Source organism: Melanostigma gelatinosum (assembly GCF_949748355.1).
Source record: "Melanostigma gelatinosum genome assembly, chromosome: 11".
NCBI classification, from domain to species: Eukaryota; Metazoa; Chordata; class Actinopteri; order Perciformes; family Zoarcidae; genus Melanostigma; species Melanostigma gelatinosum.
The window spans coordinates 27867375-27885859 of NC_136644.1; the positions used below are offsets into that span (position 1 = coordinate 27867375).

The 18485-nt window shown below is 44.9% G+C and overlaps 1 protein-coding gene across 2 annotated transcripts in view; it reads right to left on the reverse strand.

Annotated features, from left to right (window-relative positions):
* Positions 1-18485, reverse strand: part of LOC306784927 (spectrin beta chain, non-erythrocytic 1-like) — a 41875-nt gene that overhangs the window by 13576 nt on the left and 9814 nt on the right. Inside the window, exons 1-19 of one of the 2 annotated variants that reach the window (XM_079279126.1) lie at positions 16697-16963; positions 16397-16548; positions 15274-15447; positions 13098-13189; positions 12911-12991; positions 12700-12815; positions 11590-11702; positions 11246-11433; positions 11036-11153; positions 10283-10441; positions 9868-10170; positions 4556-4709; positions 3437-4307; positions 3212-3349; positions 2303-3059; positions 1660-1862; positions 1298-1388; positions 1051-1197; positions 682-945 (exon numbers count right to left, since the gene is read on the reverse strand). In XM_079279126.1, coding sequence (XP_079135252.1) covers positions 682-945; positions 1051-1197; positions 1298-1388; positions 1660-1862; positions 2303-3059; positions 3212-3349; positions 3437-4307; positions 4556-4709; positions 9868-10170; positions 10283-10441; positions 11036-11153; positions 11246-11433; positions 11590-11702; positions 12700-12815; positions 12911-12991; positions 13098-13189; positions 15274-15447; positions 16397-16548; positions 16697-16748 — 4173 coding nt within the window. In that variant the 5' untranslated portion in view covers positions 16749-16963. Of the gene's footprint in view, positions 1-681; positions 946-1050; positions 1198-1297; positions 1389-1659; positions 1863-2302; positions 3060-3211; positions 3350-3436; positions 4308-4555; positions 4710-9867; positions 10171-10282; positions 10442-11035; positions 11154-11245; positions 11434-11589; positions 11703-12699; positions 12816-12910; positions 12992-13097; positions 13190-15273; positions 15448-16396; positions 16549-16696; positions 16964-18485 lie in introns of those variants that run through there. The other variant, XM_079279125.1, reaches the window with a different exon arrangement.

The following is an 18485-nucleotide window of genomic DNA, read 5'->3' on the forward strand; positions in this document are numbered from 1 at the left end:
ATATATATATATATATATATATATATATATATATATATATATATATATATATAACTAAAGAAATAAACCTAAACAACACCTAACAACTAAATCCTACGGTCTGATCCCGTTTCTTTCCATGGAGGGGCTTTAGGACCCAGGTGAATGTAGGTGAAGGAAACAGGAAGTGACGGAACGGAAGACACGCCACACAAACAGCTGTTCACTGCTCGCTGGCTGGCCGTTTCTTCTCGGCGTTCATTAATTAATGCTTTAACGCGAAAAAACAAAATACCGTGACATACAGTGAAACCACCAGAATCTGACAAAATACCGTGATATGCATTTTTGGTCATCCCGCCCAGCCCTAACCACAGCACTACTGTTAATACTAGTACTACTACGGATTCAGACTATTGCTTTAATAGTAAAACCAATACTACTAATACTGCAATTATAGCTGGTAGTAGTACTCCTCTTTCTCATAATATTGCTCATACTACAATAAATCCTACTCCCAGTACTGCTAATCTACGCTTATCAGTGATGAAAGAAGTACTTGTTCCCTGCATTATTATCACAGTGTTGAATACTAATACCTGAATCTGTAAATGTAGGCAGTAGAAGTATAAAGTGGAGTATTTCCTCCACTGCTAGTACTGCATCTTGTCTCAGTACTAGCAGTACTACATGCGAGCGTACCTGTTGTTTCTTCAGCAGGATGTTGACGGAGGTCAGGTCTTTGCCGTAGTCGTCGGACTGGATCTGACCCTCCAGGCCTCCCATCCACTTGTCCAGGTCGGCGCAGCTCTGAGTGAACAGCTCAGCCTTGTTGGCGTCAAACAGACACTGAGCTTTGGTCTGCGTGGTCGACTCTAGCTCCTCCCACATGGCGTGCAGTGCCGCCATCTTCTCCTTCACCACCGCCTCCGTCTCCGGCTTCTCAGACACCAGCAGCATCCCGTCCTGCAGCAACACAAACAAAAACACTCCGTCAACTTCTGTAAAGAAACATTTATATACACACCACTACTGTTGTGTCCAACGAGTCAGAGTTAAGACCCTCCGTACCTTCTGGATCTTGTCCAGCCACTCTTTGTTGGACTGCAGTTCGGCCATGAAGGCTTGGTGCTTCAGCCACTTGCTGTGCAGGTTCCTGGCCTCGTCGTAGGTCATGTCCTGAGCCGTGAGCATCTTCTCATTGATCCACAGAGACAGCTGGACACAAACACTGAATGTTATATCACTAAAGTCCAAAAGGTTCATCCTGGGATCAATACATTTCTATCGGCTTCTGGACCAAACCAATGAGACTTACCTCCTGGCAGTCCTGCAGGAACTTCTGCAGATCTCTGTTGTCCTTCAGTCTCATCAGCAGCTCCACTGCAGCCTCCCGGTTCTTCTTGTGTCTGAAACATGGAGGATGAGGTCAGATCAACACGGGGGTTCTATAATCATCAACAATAAGGCAACAAATTCTCCTACCGATAGGAAAAGTAACAGGAAGTCACCATAGTAAAAAACAGAAACAATCCACTCTGATCAGTGCAGTTATGGAGAGTAATGCACTGGGAGGGTTACTTTAACTCATAAAAAAATATGGATTTGTAGAGAACTCTTTCTAAAAATGGTCCAATTAAGTCTGAAATGTCTGAAAAGTGATCTGAAGCTGATGGCCACCTGTCGTCGATGGAGGCGACTCTCTCCTGGATGCGTTCAGCGTTGATGTTTCTGTCGCTGGCCAGCCGCCTGCCGGCCTCCACCACGCCGTTGATCTTGTCTTCGTTGGCATCCATGGTGGTCATGAAATCCTCCTGCTTCTTGATGGCGGCCTCGGCACCCTCGAGAGTGGTGGGCATCTCGGTGTGAGCCAGGACGTACTCCTGTGTGATGGCAAGAACACAGGATTCAGTACCGCTACAGGTCCGTTTGTGGGACAGTAACAGTGCCGGGGGAAACTTTATGTAAGGATGACCCTTGAGGTCATCATTAAATGATAAGGGTTCATCGTCTACCTATCTGTGCTGCTGGTCCTGACTGAGGACCTGCATATCCATGCAAATCAGGAAAATACAGCAGTCCTGAGCTGGTTGAATAGATTGATTTGGACCAAAGATTTGGACAAAGTGACATGCTCTGATACAGAGACCAGAAAACATCAATAACAATGTCAAAATGTGGGTTCTTTTTAGAGTGTCACTTTGTTTTCAGATCAGGTTCTTTGGTCACCTGCATTACTAGAACGGGTCCAATCCTGATCCACGTTAACCACATTAAAAGATACTGGACTGCTGACTGCAGAGGAGAGTCTCTTTGTGTTTACCTGGTTGTTGAGGAAGGCCTCTGCCTGCTTGGTGTCCCTGAGAAACAGCTGATAGGCATGAGACTGGGACAGCAGGTTCTGTCGGTTCTCCCACATCTTGTGCAGTTCGTTCCAGCCGGTGTTGAGCGCCTGCAGCCTCTGTCGAAGGAACATGTACTGCGCGTCCGTCTGGCCCTGTGTCACCATGTCCCCCATGTCCCGCATCTTCTGGTAGTCCTCTTCGTAGTTCCGGATCTCGTTCTTGATGCCTTCGTGCTGGGCCATGAGCTTCTCGGCCTCAGCCAGAGTGTTGGGCATGTCCTCAGAGGCGATGGCCGTCTGAGTGCGAGACAGCCAGGACTGGAAGTCGTCCAACTCACGCAGGAACTGCTGCAGCTTCCTGGCCTCGCCCAGTGACTCCTCGCGGTTCTTCAGAGTGTTCGTCATTTCCTCCCAGACGGCAGTGATCTCAGCCAGACGGCCTGTGATGGCCTTTGCCTGGTCGGGGTGTTCCTCCGCCAGCCGCTGGGCCTCGCCTCGCAGATCGCCCAGTTTGTCCTCGATGGCAGCCAGGTCGCGCTCCATACCAGTCAGTTTGCGCTGCAGGGCCATGACCCCAGTGAGGTCGTTCCCCAGCTCCTGGGTGGACTCGATGACCTTGGTCTTCTCTTTGATCCAGGACTTTGTCTCCTTGCAGTCGAGGTGGTAGTTCTGCACACCTAGTGCCGAGTTCAGGGACTCTTTCTTCTGGTCCACCAGATCTCGGAACTGGCTCCACCTAGAAGTAGAGGAGAGGATCATCACGGTCCACAGATACCATCACACCAACACTTTCATGGTGTTTACACTGAGGACAAACAGACTTTGTTGCATCTTTGTATTCTGCCATTCACAAGACAACTAATTATTACATGTTATATCTGTTTGTACCTGTTGTTGAGTTTGTCCTGCTGGGTCTTGATGTCTTTTTCACTCGGGTGACCATTGTGCATCAGCTGCCGGGCGATCTGGTTTACCACAGCAACACGAGACGCCTGGTTATTCATCTCCGGCTCCAGACTCTCAAACCTGCCAAAGACACAATCCACATGAATACAGTGCTGGCTGAAAGAGATGGACAGTCCCAAACATGTATGCGGCATCTTGTAGTCCTACCTGTGCTGTATGACCTCAAGGTCCTCCAGTTTCTCAGGGATCTCCATGCTGTTCAGCCACTGCTCCTTCTCGTCGATCCAAACCTCACAGGCGTTGGCCTCGCTGAACATCTTGTAGAGTGCCAGAGCATCGTGCAGTGCCTGCTTCCTCAGCTTTGTCAGTTCTGTCACCTCCTTGTGGCGCTCCTCGATGCCGGCCAGACGTCCACGCACCTCCTCTGACTCTGCCTCCTCTTGAGGCAGTAAGGCAGCCTGCTCGTGGAGTGAGTCAATGACCGGTCGATAGCTGGCCACCTCCGCCGCCGCGTCCTTGTGCTTCCTGAAGAGAGCCTGGGTAGAGAATTCGTCATGGCCCGTCTCTCCGCTGGAGACGATTCGCAGGGCGTCCAGCGTCCAGGCGTCAACATCATCTGCATCGACCTGGAACTGGTGCAGTGCCAGAGCTTCCTCCAGCCTCTTTCTTCTCACTGCCGCCAGCTGCTCCAGCGCCGCCCACTGAGCCTGCAGGTCATTGATACGTTCCTGGATCTTGGTGGCGGCGAAGTGGTCGGTCTGCACCATGGCCTGGCCCTCTGTGATGGTGTGCTTGAGGTGGCCGGCGCGGCCACTCATCTCATCCTCCAGGGCACGCTGCTGGCTGAGGAGGCGTAGCGCCCCCGTTAGGTCCTTGCCGTGCTCGACAGATGACAGGATCTGCTCCTTCTCACGGATCCAGCCTTCCTCTTCGGCCATCTCCCAGAAGAACTTCCAGAGATGGCGGGACTCCTCAAGGTGGGCGCGCCGCTCAGCGGCGAGCTGGGTTAGCTCCTGGTAGCAGAACTCCAGGTGGGAGACCCGGTCCTGGATGACCTGAGGGTCGCAGGGCTTGTAGCCTGGACAATAACCCACTATTATCAGCACTTAGCTGATTTGGTTCTTGTATTTAAGTTCTGAAGTAATCTAGACTTTACACTGCTGCCACAAATAACTAGAGAAATAAGCTGTCACTGTGTAACCTCATCAAAGTAAAATGCCTCACTAATTTCCCTGCTCCTTGTTAGAAAATCATTTGTAACACAAAACAACTGATGAATAAAAAACAACGTCTAATTTAGACAATGTATCCGATCACACTGCTCACCGTCGTCGTTGACGGAGTACTTGGTGGCGTTGGTGCCGACTGCCTTCACCCGGTCAGCCTGGATGGCGATGTCAGCCTCAACCAGGGCGTGTTTCTGCAGCAGGTCCTCCACACCTAATAGATGCTTCCCATAATCCTGAGACAGCAACAACATCTGGAAACCAAAAGACAGACAAAGACACAGAAGAACAATAGTTAGGATTGGCAGTGATCAGCTTCCTCCTAGAATTCAAAGATTAGAAGAGGAACGCTGTAGGAAGCTAAGAGTTACTTCCCGTTTCTGGCCCCTCTCTGTGCTGGACGATCAGAAATTAAAGTGATCTCCATCTTGGCGAATCTGACCAATGATGAAATGTTTAGCCGCATGTCATCGTTTCACCGCTGGCTGTCTTGGTGGTGCCCAGCAAACAATGTGGGCTTCGTAGATAACTGGGACACTTTCTGGGGGAAACCTGGTTTGCTTAGGAGGGACGGCATTCATCCTACTTTGGATGGAGCAGATCTCATCTCTGCAAATCTGACCCAGTTTCTGTATGGACCTGGTGCATGACAACCCAGAGATCAGACCAGGAAGCAGAGTTGCAGTCTTACACACTCCTCTGAGCTTCCATTAGAGCAGTTACTCACGCAACACCACATAGAGACTGTGTCTGCCCCACGGCCACTGAAATGTATTAAATCAAAAATAAACGATCGAGGAGTGAAACAAAATAACTTAATCCAAGTTAAAACTACCGCAACAGTACAAATAAATAGGATAATTAAATGTGGACTCTTAAATATCAGATCTTTGTCATCTAAAGCTCTACTAGTAAATGAGCTAATATCAGATCATCATATTGATTTATTTTGTCTTACTGAAACCTGGCTGAGTAATGATGAATATGTCAGCCTCAATGAATCAACTCCTCCAAGTCATATCAATACTCACATTCCTCGAGGCGCCGGCCGAGGAGGTGGAGTAGCAGCCATCTTTGACTCTAGCCTATTATTAAACCCTAAACCTAAACTAGACTATAACTCATTTGAAAGCTTGGTTCTTAGTCTTTCACACCCAACCTGGAAAACAATACAGCCAGTTATATTTGTGATAGTGTACCGGGCCCCAGGTCCGTATTCGGAGATTTTATCGGAATTTTTTCAGTTTTTATCAAGTCTAATCCTTAAAACAGATAAAGTAATTATTGTAGGGGACTTTAATATTCATGTGGATGTCGAGAACAACAGCCTCAGTTCTGCATTTATCTCATTATTAGATTCGATTGGTTTCTGTCAGAATGTACAGAAACCCACTCACTGTTTGAACCACACTCTCGACCTGGTTCTGACTTATGGCATTAACATAGAAGATTTAATAGTCTATCCACAGAACCCTCTTCTATCGGACCATCATCTAATAACCTTTGAATTCTTACTAACGGAGTGTACACCGTTAAGCAAGAGTTACTCCACTAGATGTCTATCTGATGGTGCCGTAGCTCAATTTAAAGAAGCGATTCCGTCTGTATTTAACTCAATACCATGCTTCGATGTGACGGAGGACTCCTGTGCTAACTTTAGTCCGACCCAGATTGATCATCTTGTCGACAGTGCTACAAGCTCACTGAGAAGGACACTTGACTCTATTGCTCCTTTAAAAAAGAAGTTGGTAAAACAAAGGAGGTTCGCTCCATGGTATAACCCTGAAACACGCAAATTAAAGCAAACATCGCGAAAACTTGAAAGAACATGGCGTTCCACTAACTTGGAAGAATCTCGGTTACTCTGGCGAGACAGTCTTAAGACATATAAGAAGGCCCTCCGTAATGCCAGAGCAGCTTATTACTCATCGTTGATAGAGAACAATAAGAACAACCCCAGCTTCCTCTTCAGCACTGTAGCCAGGCTGACAGAGTCACAGCTCTGTTGTGCCGAGTATCCCTATAGACCTCAGTAGCAATGACTTCATCAACTTCTTTAATGATAAGATTATGATTATTAGAGAGAACATTAATAATCTCCTGCCCTCGACCGATCTTTCCACAAATAGAGTAACCTTAGAAACAGCTGTAAACCCTGATATATGTTTAGATGGCTTTACTCCCATCGACCTTGACAAACTGACTTCAACAATTTTTACGTCTAAACCTTCCACCTGTCTCTTAGACCCTATACCGACTAGGCTGCTTGAAGAAGTGCTACCATTAATTAGCACAACTTTATTAGATATCATCAATCTGTCTTTAGTAACAGGTCAGGTACCACAGTCCTTTAAAGTAGCTGTGATTAAACCTCTTCTTAAGAAGCCCACTCTGGATCCAGAGGTGTAGAACTACAGACCGATCTCGAACCTTCCCTTCCGCTCTAAGATCCTTGAGAAAGCAGTTGCAAATCAGTTGTGTGACTTTCTGTGTAACAATAGTTTATTTGAGGATTTTCAGTCAGGATTTAGAAAGCATCATAGCACAGAGTCAGCTCTGGTCAAAATAACTAATGACCTTCTAATCGCATCAGACAAAGGACTCGTCTCTGTTCTTGTCCTGTTGGACCTTAGTGCTGCGTTCGACACTATAGACCACTACATCCTGTTGCAGAGACTGGAACATTATATTGGCATCAAAGGAACCGCACTGAACTGGTTTGGATCCTATTTATCGGATCGATCTCAGTTTGTTTATGTAAACGATGAAGCCTGGATGAAGACCAACGTCAGTTATGGAGTTCCACAAGGTTCTGTGCTTGGACCAATCTTGTTCACCTTATATATGCTTCCTTTAGGCAATATTATCAGAAAACACTCTAGAACCTTTCATTGTTATGCAGATGATACTCAATTATATATATCGATCAAACCAGACGAAACCAACCAGCTCGCTAAACTGCAAGCGTGTCTTAAGGACATAAAACCTGGATGACCTGCAACTTCCTGATGTTCAACTCAGACAAAACTGAAGTTATTCTACGAGGCCCAGAACACCTCCGACATCAGTTATCTGATGATATAGTTTCTCTAGATGGCATTGCACTGGCATCCAGCAGCACCGTCAAGAATCTTGGAGTTACCTTTGATCAGGATTTGTCTTTCAACTCTCAGATAAAACTTATTTCTAGGACTGCCTTTTTTCACCTACGTAATATTTCAAACATCAGGCACATCCTGTCTCAAAGCGATGCAGAGAAATGAGTTCATGCATTTGTTACCTCTAGACTAGATTACTGTGATTCCTTATTTTCAGGCTGCTCTAATAAGTCTCTTAAATCTCTCCAGCTGATCCAGAATGCTGCAGCTCGTGTACTAACAAGAACTAAGAGGAGAGATCATATTACTCCTGGATGAGCTTCTCTGCACTGGCTCCCTGTAAAATCTAGAACAGAATTTAAAATCCTTTTATTGACCTACAAAGCCCGAACTGGTCAGGCTCCATCATATGTTAAAGAGCTTATAGTACCATACTGCCCTACTAGAGAGCTGCGATCCAGTGATTCAGGGTTACTTGTGGTTCCTAGAGTCTTAACAAGTAGGACGGGAGCCAGAGCCTTCAGTTATCAAGCTCCTCTTCTGTGGAACCAGCTTCCCGTTTCAGTCCGGGGGGCCGACACACTCACCACATGTAAGAGTAGCTTAAGACTTTCCTCTTTGGTAGTGCTTATAGTTAGGGCTGGCTCTGGCTTGCCTTGGACCGGCTCATGGACAAACTGGTATCGGCAAAAACTACAGGGGGACTTCCTACACTGAGCACCTCTCTCCTCCTCTTCTTCACCTCCGTCTGTATGCATTGATGTCCCATTAATGCTCATTACTAACTTCACTTCTTCCCCGGAGTCTTTGTGTTTCTCGCCTCACAGGATGACCGCAGTTTTATCTGGACACTGGTTCTTCAACCAGCCATGGCCCTGCTGACACCTCCTACGATCTTCATGATTAACATTATTAATCCTATTACCGACACCATTAATGCACAGTACTGATTATTAATCATATTACCGATACCATTAATGCACAGTACTGATTATTAATCATATTACCGACACCATTAATGCACAGTACTGATTATTAATCCTATTACCGACACCATTAATGCACAGTACTGATTATTAATCCTATTACCGACACCATTAATGCACAGTACTGATTATTAATCCTATTACCGACACCATTAATGCACAGTACTGATTATTAATCATATTACCGACACCATTAATGCACAGTACTGATTATTAATCATATTACCGATACCATTAATGCACAGTACTGATTATTAATCATATTACCGACACCATTAATGCACAGTACTGATTATTAATCCTATTACTGACACCATTAATGCACAGTACTGATTATTAATCATATTACCGATACCATTAATGCACAGTACTGATTATTAATCCTATTACTGACACCATTAATGCACAGTACTGATTATTAATCATATTACCGACACCATTAATGCACAGTACTGATTATTAATCATATTACCGACACCATTAATGCACAGTACTGATTATTAATCATATTACCGACACCATTAATGCACAGTACTGATTATTAATCATATTACCGATACCATTAATGCACAGTACTGATTATTAATCCTATTACTGACACCATTAATGCACAGTACTGATTATTAATCATATTACCGATACCATTAATGCACAGTACTGATTATTAATCCTATTACCGACACCATTAATGCACAGTACTGATTCTGTCTCTTCCCCGGAGTCCTTGTCTCTCCTCACAGGTTTCCATGGAGCATGGTTTCATCTGGACCCTGGTCCTTCCTCCTACCATGGCCCTGCTGACTCCAACTGCTAATATCACTTTTATTATTACTCACATTACTATTTCATACTACCGATACCATTAATGCACATTATTGACCTGCTTCTTCACCAGAGTCTCTGTGCTTTCTCGCCTCACAGGTTCCTGTGTATCCGGGTTTACCTGGACCTGGTGTTGCCTCCTGTCGTGGTTGTGTCATACATTGAATGTGCTGTAATTACATTGAATGTGCTGTAATTACATTGAATGTGTTGTAATTCACTGTCCTGTTCTACACATGACATCATTGCACGTCTGTCCATCCTGGGAGAGGGATCCCTCCTCTGTTGCTCTCCCACAGGTTTCTTCCTCTTTCCTCCCCGTTAAAGGGGTTTTTGGGGAGTTTTTCCTGTTCTGATGTGAGGGTTCCGGGACAAGAGGATGTCAAATGTGTACATATTGTAAAGCCCTCTGAGGCTAATTTGTAATTTGTGATTTTGGGCTATACAAAAATAAATTGAATTGAATTGAATCTTCTCCATGTTTGGGGTTTGTTTCATCATCGTACCTTCATCTCGTCCATCCAGTCCATGATGTAGAGCATCTCCTGGAAGACTCTCTGCAGGCCCAGGTTCATCTCCAGTCTTTGTCTGCGGGCCTTCAGCAGCTCCAGCAGGTACTCCCACAGCCGGATCACGTTGTCCTTCCTGGCCGTGATGCGTTTGATGTCGTGGTAGTGCTCCACCTCCAGCTCCTTCGCTACGGAGACCACGGCCTGTACTCGCTCCTCGTACGCTGCGATGTCCGTCTCAATCGCCTCGTGCTTCTTGTTGCCCGCCTCGACGGCCTGAAGGTCGAAACCAAAGTTGTCCTGGAGAGAGAAAGGAGGCAGCAGTGCACCCATGAAACAAAACACATGCAGTTCAATTTCTTTAGTTGCAGTTGACACTAATGTGGAGCATCACCTAGATGCGTCTTCTTACCTGTGACACCAGTCTCTGGTTCTCACTGAGCCAGGTCTCTCTCATGGCCGCCTTGCGGTCGAAGCGTCTGGCGAGTTGTTCCAGTTTCTCCTGACGAATCAGCTCCATCCTCAGAGCCAGCTCCCTCTCATGCTCTGCCTTCTCCAGTCGCTCCCAGGCCTGACGGCGAAAAACATCATCACCATCAAACACTTCTCCACAAAGTTATTGAGAGCTGATGAAGCAGAAGCTGCCGACCTAACCTAACCTCAAACCTCAGTCCCTGTGAGCCTGGTTCAGGGTTTAAAAAGCTTTGTCTTGAGTCTACAAATTCCTATATGGAAACCAAATAGAATGTCTTATCGAGTGTAATAAAGTTCAAACTTTGAATACTAAAGTCAAAGATACTTAACCGAAGATTGAGGTAAGATCTGTAAGCAGAATATTTTGGCTGAAACACTACATGAGTAGCATTAGATATTAAACGATTAATGTGGATTGAAATGTTTAAATCACAGACACATTAATTAGACAACAGCTATGTTTCATTTCAGCCTTTTAACAGAACTAACTTTAATTATCTTCAGCTGATTTGATGAGAGATAAAATATCAAACAAGACATTTGTTTAGTGAAACTAATGATTTTCTTTATATCTGTCAATTATATTATTGATTAATCAAGGAATCATTTGTCATTAAAATGTCGGAAACACAGAGTAAACTGACGGTGTTTTTTATTACACATTCAGGACTGGAGGTGGAGCAGCTCTCACCTTGTTGATATCTGAGATGAGTTTTCCCTCTCGGGGCATGTAGACCTTCTGGTTGTTGGCTCTCATCTTACTCTGGATGGTGAAGAGAAGAACCTCCAGGTTTCCCTTCTCTGTGAACCTGAAGACGGACAAGAGAGACACAAGTTCTCAGTTAGTTTGTGGAGTTCTGAAATGTTTTGTTTGATCAAACTACAAGCTGAAGGTTCTGACTTTGGGGGTTTCTCCACGGTTCGGTAGGTGTTGAAGGCCTGAAGCTGCTGCTGGACTCCGACCAGAGCGTTGGCAAACTTCCTGTTGTTGAGGATGATGATGGTCTGTTCGATCCACTCCAGCAGGTCTGAGGCCAGAGACTCGTACTTCTCGATCATCTTCTCTGTCTCGATGGCGTTATCCAACACCTAGACAAAGAAACAAAGACGTTTGATTCTGTCTGAACATCAGAACAAACTGGCTGCTGTGTTATGGTTAGAAATTATTATTTCTAATATTGATCTGGTGAATACAATATTATATTATAAATAAATGTTTGTTGGTGTTTGAATCTGTTTTCTGACCTTTCCGATGCGTTTGCCCTCCACCTTTAGAGCTTTCATCTTGGAGAAGTAGTGGTAATACGTCACCACGTAGGTGATGACGGACTTCTCATCAGGATGGTCCACGCTGATATCTGCAACACAAAATGTAAAACTAGATGTGTGTCTCAGGTCAGGTTTAGTTAAACTTGTGTTTCAGGTCAGGTTTAGTTAAACTGTATGTGTTTCAGGTCAGGTTTAGTTAAACTGTATGTGTTTCAGGTCAGGTTTAGTTAAACTGTATGTGTTTCAGGTCAGGGTTAGTTAAACTGTATGTGTTTCAGGTCAGGTTTAGTTAAACTGTATGTGTTTCAGATCAGGCTTAGTTAAACTGTATGTGTTTCAGGTCAGGGTTAGTTAAACTGTATGTGTTTCAGGTCAGGGTTAGTTAAACTGTATGTGTTTCAGGTCAGGGTTAGTTAAACTGTATGTGTTTCAGGTCAGGGTTAGTTAAACTGTATGTGTTTCAGGTCAGGGTTAGTTAAACTGTATCTGTTTCAGGTCAGGGTTAGTTAAACTGTATGTGTTTCAGGTCAGGGTTAGTTAAACTGTATGTGTTTCAGGTCAGGGTTAGTTAAACTGTATGTGTTTCAGGTCAGGGTTAGTTAAACTGTATGTGTTTCAGGTCAGGTTTAGTTAAACTGTATGTGTTTCAGGTCAGGTTTAGTTAAACTGTGTGTTTCAGGTCAGGGTTAGTTAAACTGTATGTGTTTCAGGTCAGGGTTAGTTAAACTGTATGTGTTTCAGGTCAGGGTTAGTTAAACTGTATGTGTTTCAGGTCAGGGTTAGTTAAACTGTATGTGTTTCAGGTCAGGGTTAGTTAAACTGTATGTGTTTCAGGTCAGGGTTAGTTAAACTGTATGTGTTTCAGGTCAGGGTTAGTTAAACTGTATGTGTTTCAGGTCAGGGTTAGTTAAACTGTATGTGTTTCAGGTCAGGGTTAGTTAAACTGTATGTGTTTCAGGTCAGGGTTAGTTAAACTGTATGTGTTTCAGGTCAGGGTTAGTTAAACTGTATGTGTTTCAGGTCAGGGTTAGTTAAACTGTACGTGTTTTCAGGTCAGGTTTTTGTTAAACCGGTCCAGTAGGTTACCCTCTGGATCCAGCAGCTTGGTGACGCCCAGGTGTTGCTCTGCCAGGTTGAAAGCGTTCTGCAGGTTATGGTGAGCGTTGGACTTCTTCAGTTTGTCAAAATCAATCAGATCGGATCTGAAAGTGAGAAACAACTTTATTTACCAGCTGGAAATGGTTTAAAGTGATGATGATGAAGATGACAATGATGATGATGATGATGAAGAGGTTACCTGTGCTTGTGGATGAGAGCGTTGAAGGCCATGCCGTCTCTCCAGCTGGTGCTGAAGTTGTGGATGTTCACGTTGGGATATCTGAAGAAACAATGTCAGAGTAAACACACCAAACATGGTAGAAGTATCAGGAGTACTCAATAGTAGTAGCAGTAGCAGTAATAGTAGTATAAATACAGGTACTTACCCCGCCGTCTTCATCTGACACCACAGCAGCAGAGCGTCTTTAGCTGATCTCTTCTCTTTGTTGTCTTCAGTCTCCACACTGATGTCCTGAATCTGAGACACAACACAGTCACACCTCCACCTGTCTGGTGTTTACAGGTGAGCACACTAACCTCCACCTGTCTGGTGTTTACAGGTGAGTACACTAACCTCCACCTGTCTGGTGTTTACAGGTGAGTACACTAAGCTCCACCTGTCTGGTGTTTACAGGTGAGCACACTAACCTCCACCTGTCTGGTGTTTACAGGTGAGTACACTAAGCTCCACCTGTCTGGTGTTTACAGGTGAGCACACTAACCTCCACCTGTCTGGTGTTTACAGGTGAGTACACTAACCTCCACCTGTCTAGTGTTTACAGGTGAGCACACTAACCTCCACCTGTCTGGTGTTTACAGGTGAGTACACTAAGCTCCACCTGTCTGGTGTTTACAGGTGAGTACACTAACCTCCACCTGTCTAGTGTTTACAGGTGAGCACACTAACCTCCACCTGTCTGGTGTTTACAGGTGAGCACACTAACCTCCACCTGTCTAGTGTTTACAGGTGAGCACACTAACCTCCACCTGTCTGGTGTTTACAGGTGAGCACACTAACCTCCACCTGTCTAGTGTTTACAGGTGAGCACACTAACCTCCACCTGTCTAGTGTTTACAGGTGAGCACACTAACCTCCACCTGTCTGGTGTTTACAGGTGAGTACACTAACCTCCACCTGTCTGGTGTTTACAGGTGAGTACACTAACCTCCACCTGTCTAGTGTTTACAGGTGAGCACACTAACCTCCACCTGTCTAGTGTTTACAGGTGAGTACACTAAGCTCCACCTGTCTGGTGTTTCCACTATGACGGTCTAACTGTACTTTAACTAGGGACATCAGATCCAGAGTGGATCCGTGTAGAATATCAGCGTACACACTATCCTGGCGCGGTAACTCTGCTGCTGTGAATTTATTTTTCGGGCTAGAACAAAACGGTTTGTATCTATGGAAAGGTTATAAAATGTAGATTAATAATATCAAAACATCTGTATTCATTGCTCGCATACATTGTGACGAACTAGCCCGAGAAGGCGAGTAACGGGGGTTCCACCGCCGCCTCGCTGCACGGAGTTTCCGGCAATGACGCGACTTGAGCGGGTGCACAAAACCATTTACGGTTGTTACCGAACCTTATTTGGAACAGCCGAGTAGTCACGATTGAAGCAGACGATCGCAGCTCCATGCAGGTGGGTCAACGAAATTTCTAAGTACACGAGAAGTTTGTTGACTTTCAGTTTTGAGCTTTCAGTTAGCAAAATCATGCGTCTATCATCACTTTCAGAAAATCGATTTCACTGTATCTTGTAGCAAAAAGTACATAGAATCTGTTGGTAAGTAACAGAAATCCCTATAAATTGATTAATCGGCCATAAATTAATGTTTTTCTGACCCACCCTTCCCGCCGCAAACGCCGGCTGCCTTGGGCGATGCCATTAAAGCCATAACCCCTTTCTGTGACGTCACGCGCTCAGTGTGCATTTAGTACATTTTGTTTGCCAAATTTGTGATAATCCTCCACATTACGGTGCCATTGCCTATAATACAGATACATGGAAATCTATTCATTAATCCACACGTTTCTACCATCTTCAAAGTGGAATAACTTTGTAACGCCTTGACCGAATTACATGATCTTTGTATTATTTTATTCAGACAAGGCATAGCTATCTAAATAACAGAACCAAACAACTGAAAGATGGATATAAGATTTTGACCTGATGTCTCTACTTTAACCTGAGCTGTTTAATAAACGCAGGTGAACTTCATGATAAAGTTACCAAAATATTTACTGAAACTATCCGATGAAACCTAAGTTTTTTATTTTGTTATATTATATATATTTTTATTTAAATTACATAATAAATGCTAGCATAACATTATGCTTTATGCTAATATAAGGTTAGCTTTGTACTAGCATAACATTAGCTTTATGCTAGGACTGGGAATATCTCCCGTTGTCAAGTCGTATCTGAGGTCCGTCCTATTTACTGGAGCATTATACAACAGTTTCCATTTCATCAGAACATTATGGGATGGTCACGATGGTTCCAGGTATTAGTCACACCCTCAGGGTTACCTGTCCTCTCAGGTGAGGTCATTACCTGGAAGCGCAGGATGATGGTCCAGATGAGGCCCAGCACCAGTCGGTGGTTCCCGTCCACGATGTCGTGACAACCCATGTTCTCCATGTGAACCCTCTGCTCCTTCAGGAACTGCAGAGCTTTGTCCACGTTTTCCAGACAGTGAATACGCATCCGGCCTTTGGTGGGCTTCGGCTGGACACCAACGAAGAAGACGAAAGAGAAAAAATAAAAATAATTGACTGTGAATTAAATGTGTACTCTGTGTCTACTCTGTGTACTGTACCAGTCTCTCTCCTGACAGGTGTGTACTCTGTGTGTACTCTGTGTGTACTCTGTGTACTGTACCAGTCTCTCTCCTGACAGGTGTGTACTCTGTGTGTACTCTGTGTACTGTACCAGTCTCTCTCCTGACAGGTGTGTACTCTGTGTACTGTACCATTCTCTCTCCTGACAGGTGTGTACTCAGTGTGTACTCTGTGTACTGTACCAGTCTCTCTCCTGACAGGTGTGTACTCTGTGTGTACTCTGTGTACTGTACCAGTCTCTCTCCTGACAGGTGTGTACTCAGTGTGTACTCTGTGTACTGTACCAGTCTCTCTCCTGATAGGTGTGTACTCAGTGTGTACTCTGTGTACTGTACCAGTCTCTCTCCTGACAGGTGTGTACTCTGTGTGTACTCTGTGTACTGTACCAGTCTCTCTCCTGACAGGTGTGTACTCAGTGTGTACTCTGTGTACTGTACCAGTCTCTCTCCTGACAGGTGTGTACTCAGTGTGTACTCTGTGTACTGTACCAGTCTCTCTCCTGACAGGTGTGTACTCAGTGTGTACTCTGTGTACTGTACCAGTCTCTCTCCTGACAGGTGTGTACTCAGTGTGTACTCTGTGTACTGTACCAGTCTCTCTCCTGACAGGTGTGTACTCAGTGTGTACTCTGTGTACTGTACCAGTCTCTCTCCTGACAGGTGTGTACTCAGTGTGTACTCTGTGTACTGTACCAGTCTCTCTCCTGACAGGTGTGTACTCAGTGTGTACTGTACCAGTCTCTCTCCTGACAGGTGTGTACTCAGTGTGTACTCTGTGTACTGTACCAGTCTCTCTCCTGACAGGTGTGTACTCAGTGTGTACTCTGTGTACTGTACCAGTCTCTCTCCTGATAGGACCTCCAGTAGTTTGATGAGCATGCGTCCGTCCCTCAGGTCCAGGTACAGGTCTGTGATCCTGCAGGAGACTCTGGACAAGTGAGAGTTCACCCACTTAGTGAAGGTCTTCTTCTGCACCGCCTCCCGCTCATCTACACACACACACACACACACGAGACCAGCAGGAAATGGTCCAGATGAAGGTGGTCTTGAATTGATCCTGAACCTGGTCTCAGAGACCAGAACCAACATGGCTGACCTGTGACCCCTCAGTCTTCTTCTTCTTCTTCTTCTTCTTACCTTGTAGCTGTTTGAATCGACCCTGCAGCAGGTTGTAGTTGGAGTCCTCCATCGCCCCCCCGATTACCAACTCGTATTTAAATCTACTGGTATTTATATTTGTGTCCCACGCGGCTCATCGTGCAAAGAAAAGTCTTTAAATCCTCAGACGTGGAGCAAAATTAAAGAGCAAAACCACAGAAGAAGAAACGAAAAAGTCGACTTGCAGACGAAGACGTCCTCGTGTCTTCAGGAGCAGAAAGAAAAAGAGTCCAGAGGTCAAAGTCTGTGTGTGTGTGTGTGTGTGTGTGTTGAATAATCAGCAGCTACATGCTGTTCATTCTTCTTCTGCTGCTCCGATTCAATAAAAACATTTTTTACAGCGTCTTGGGAGGAGCTTCATCTATCAGCCAATGACGTTACAGTTTGACAATGATGTCATCATGGGTGTGAAAAGGAGGGAGGGGGGGATTTCCCTTCATTGTTCCTTCACATTCCTGACTGAAGGACAGGAAGTAAGAAACAAACATCCTGCACACACACATATTATATTTTAAATATTTATATTTATATATATATATATATATATATATATATATATATATATATATATATATTAGTGCTGGGCAACGATTACAATTTTTAATCACGATTAATCGCTTTTTTTTTAGATTAATCTCATTGTTATGCGCAAAATTCAACAATGAATTCATAAGTAGTGTATTGTGCACTTTTATTTTGAAGTGCTGCTCGATGAACTAAAGGTATATATATATGAATATATATATACATATATATTGTGACGGCCCCTGTCTCTAATCACTGCAAGTATGCTTTTGTCCCTCTGTCCCTAGAGAGCAGATTACCTGATGCGACGCACCTGGTCCAGGAGCAGGGAGGCATAAACCTGCTCTAGCGGTGCTCGGGGCGGGTTTACTCTCCGGCGTACGTGGAGTGTTCCCAGCCAGTTGCTGCCGGTTATTTTGGTTTCCTTGGGTTTCATTTGGTTAAATAAACATTTCTCGTTACCATCATTTGTTGCGTCTGCCGTATTTGTCATGGCCTAGGAGCCGGGTTATGACAAATTGGGGGCTCGTCCGGCTTTTTTCCCGTTTATGCTACGATTTAGGTGAGACTTGGGAAGGGGTACTTTTGTATTTGTGGGCATTTTTGTACCTGGCGTGCGTGTTCGGATTTGTTTTGTTTGCAGCGTTTGGGTCAACTAAACGGTAAATATTTCTGAAGGTTGGTTTTCATCTACGTTTCTGTGTGCAGATTGATTGTTTGCTTCCTCCTTTTGTTTACTTGTGCCGCCGGTAAACGTAGCTGCTCATGTATTGATTCAATGCAAAGGACAACGGGTTTGGGATATATCTACTGGGTGAGTTATGTTCATATTTATTTTTGGGTCTTTCTTATCCGGACTTGGTGAGGGGGGGGGATTCGTGGTTATGATTGTGCTGCAGCGGGCCCAGATGACGCCTGCAAGTTGCTCAGTGCGCAATTCCATCAAAGTTGTGCGGAGTTTTCCCTGGTAGACTGTAGCGACGTTGCCCTTTGGGTTCGTTGAGCTGGTTTTCTGTAGTGCTGTGGCGAACGTGGTTGAAGCTTGCTTGGGAGCATGTCCGTGGTTTCAGGAGAGTTGCTAGCTTGCTAGTCGCTCTGCTAAACCAGCGGTCTTCAGTGCATAAATACCCACCACAAGTAGCTGCATGAAGACTAGGGAGGAGCTTCGTCAGCGGGGTTGGTCTTTAGATAGCGGGGAGACTCCGAACCGAGGTGAGGATTATTCCTCATTGCGCACAGGGGT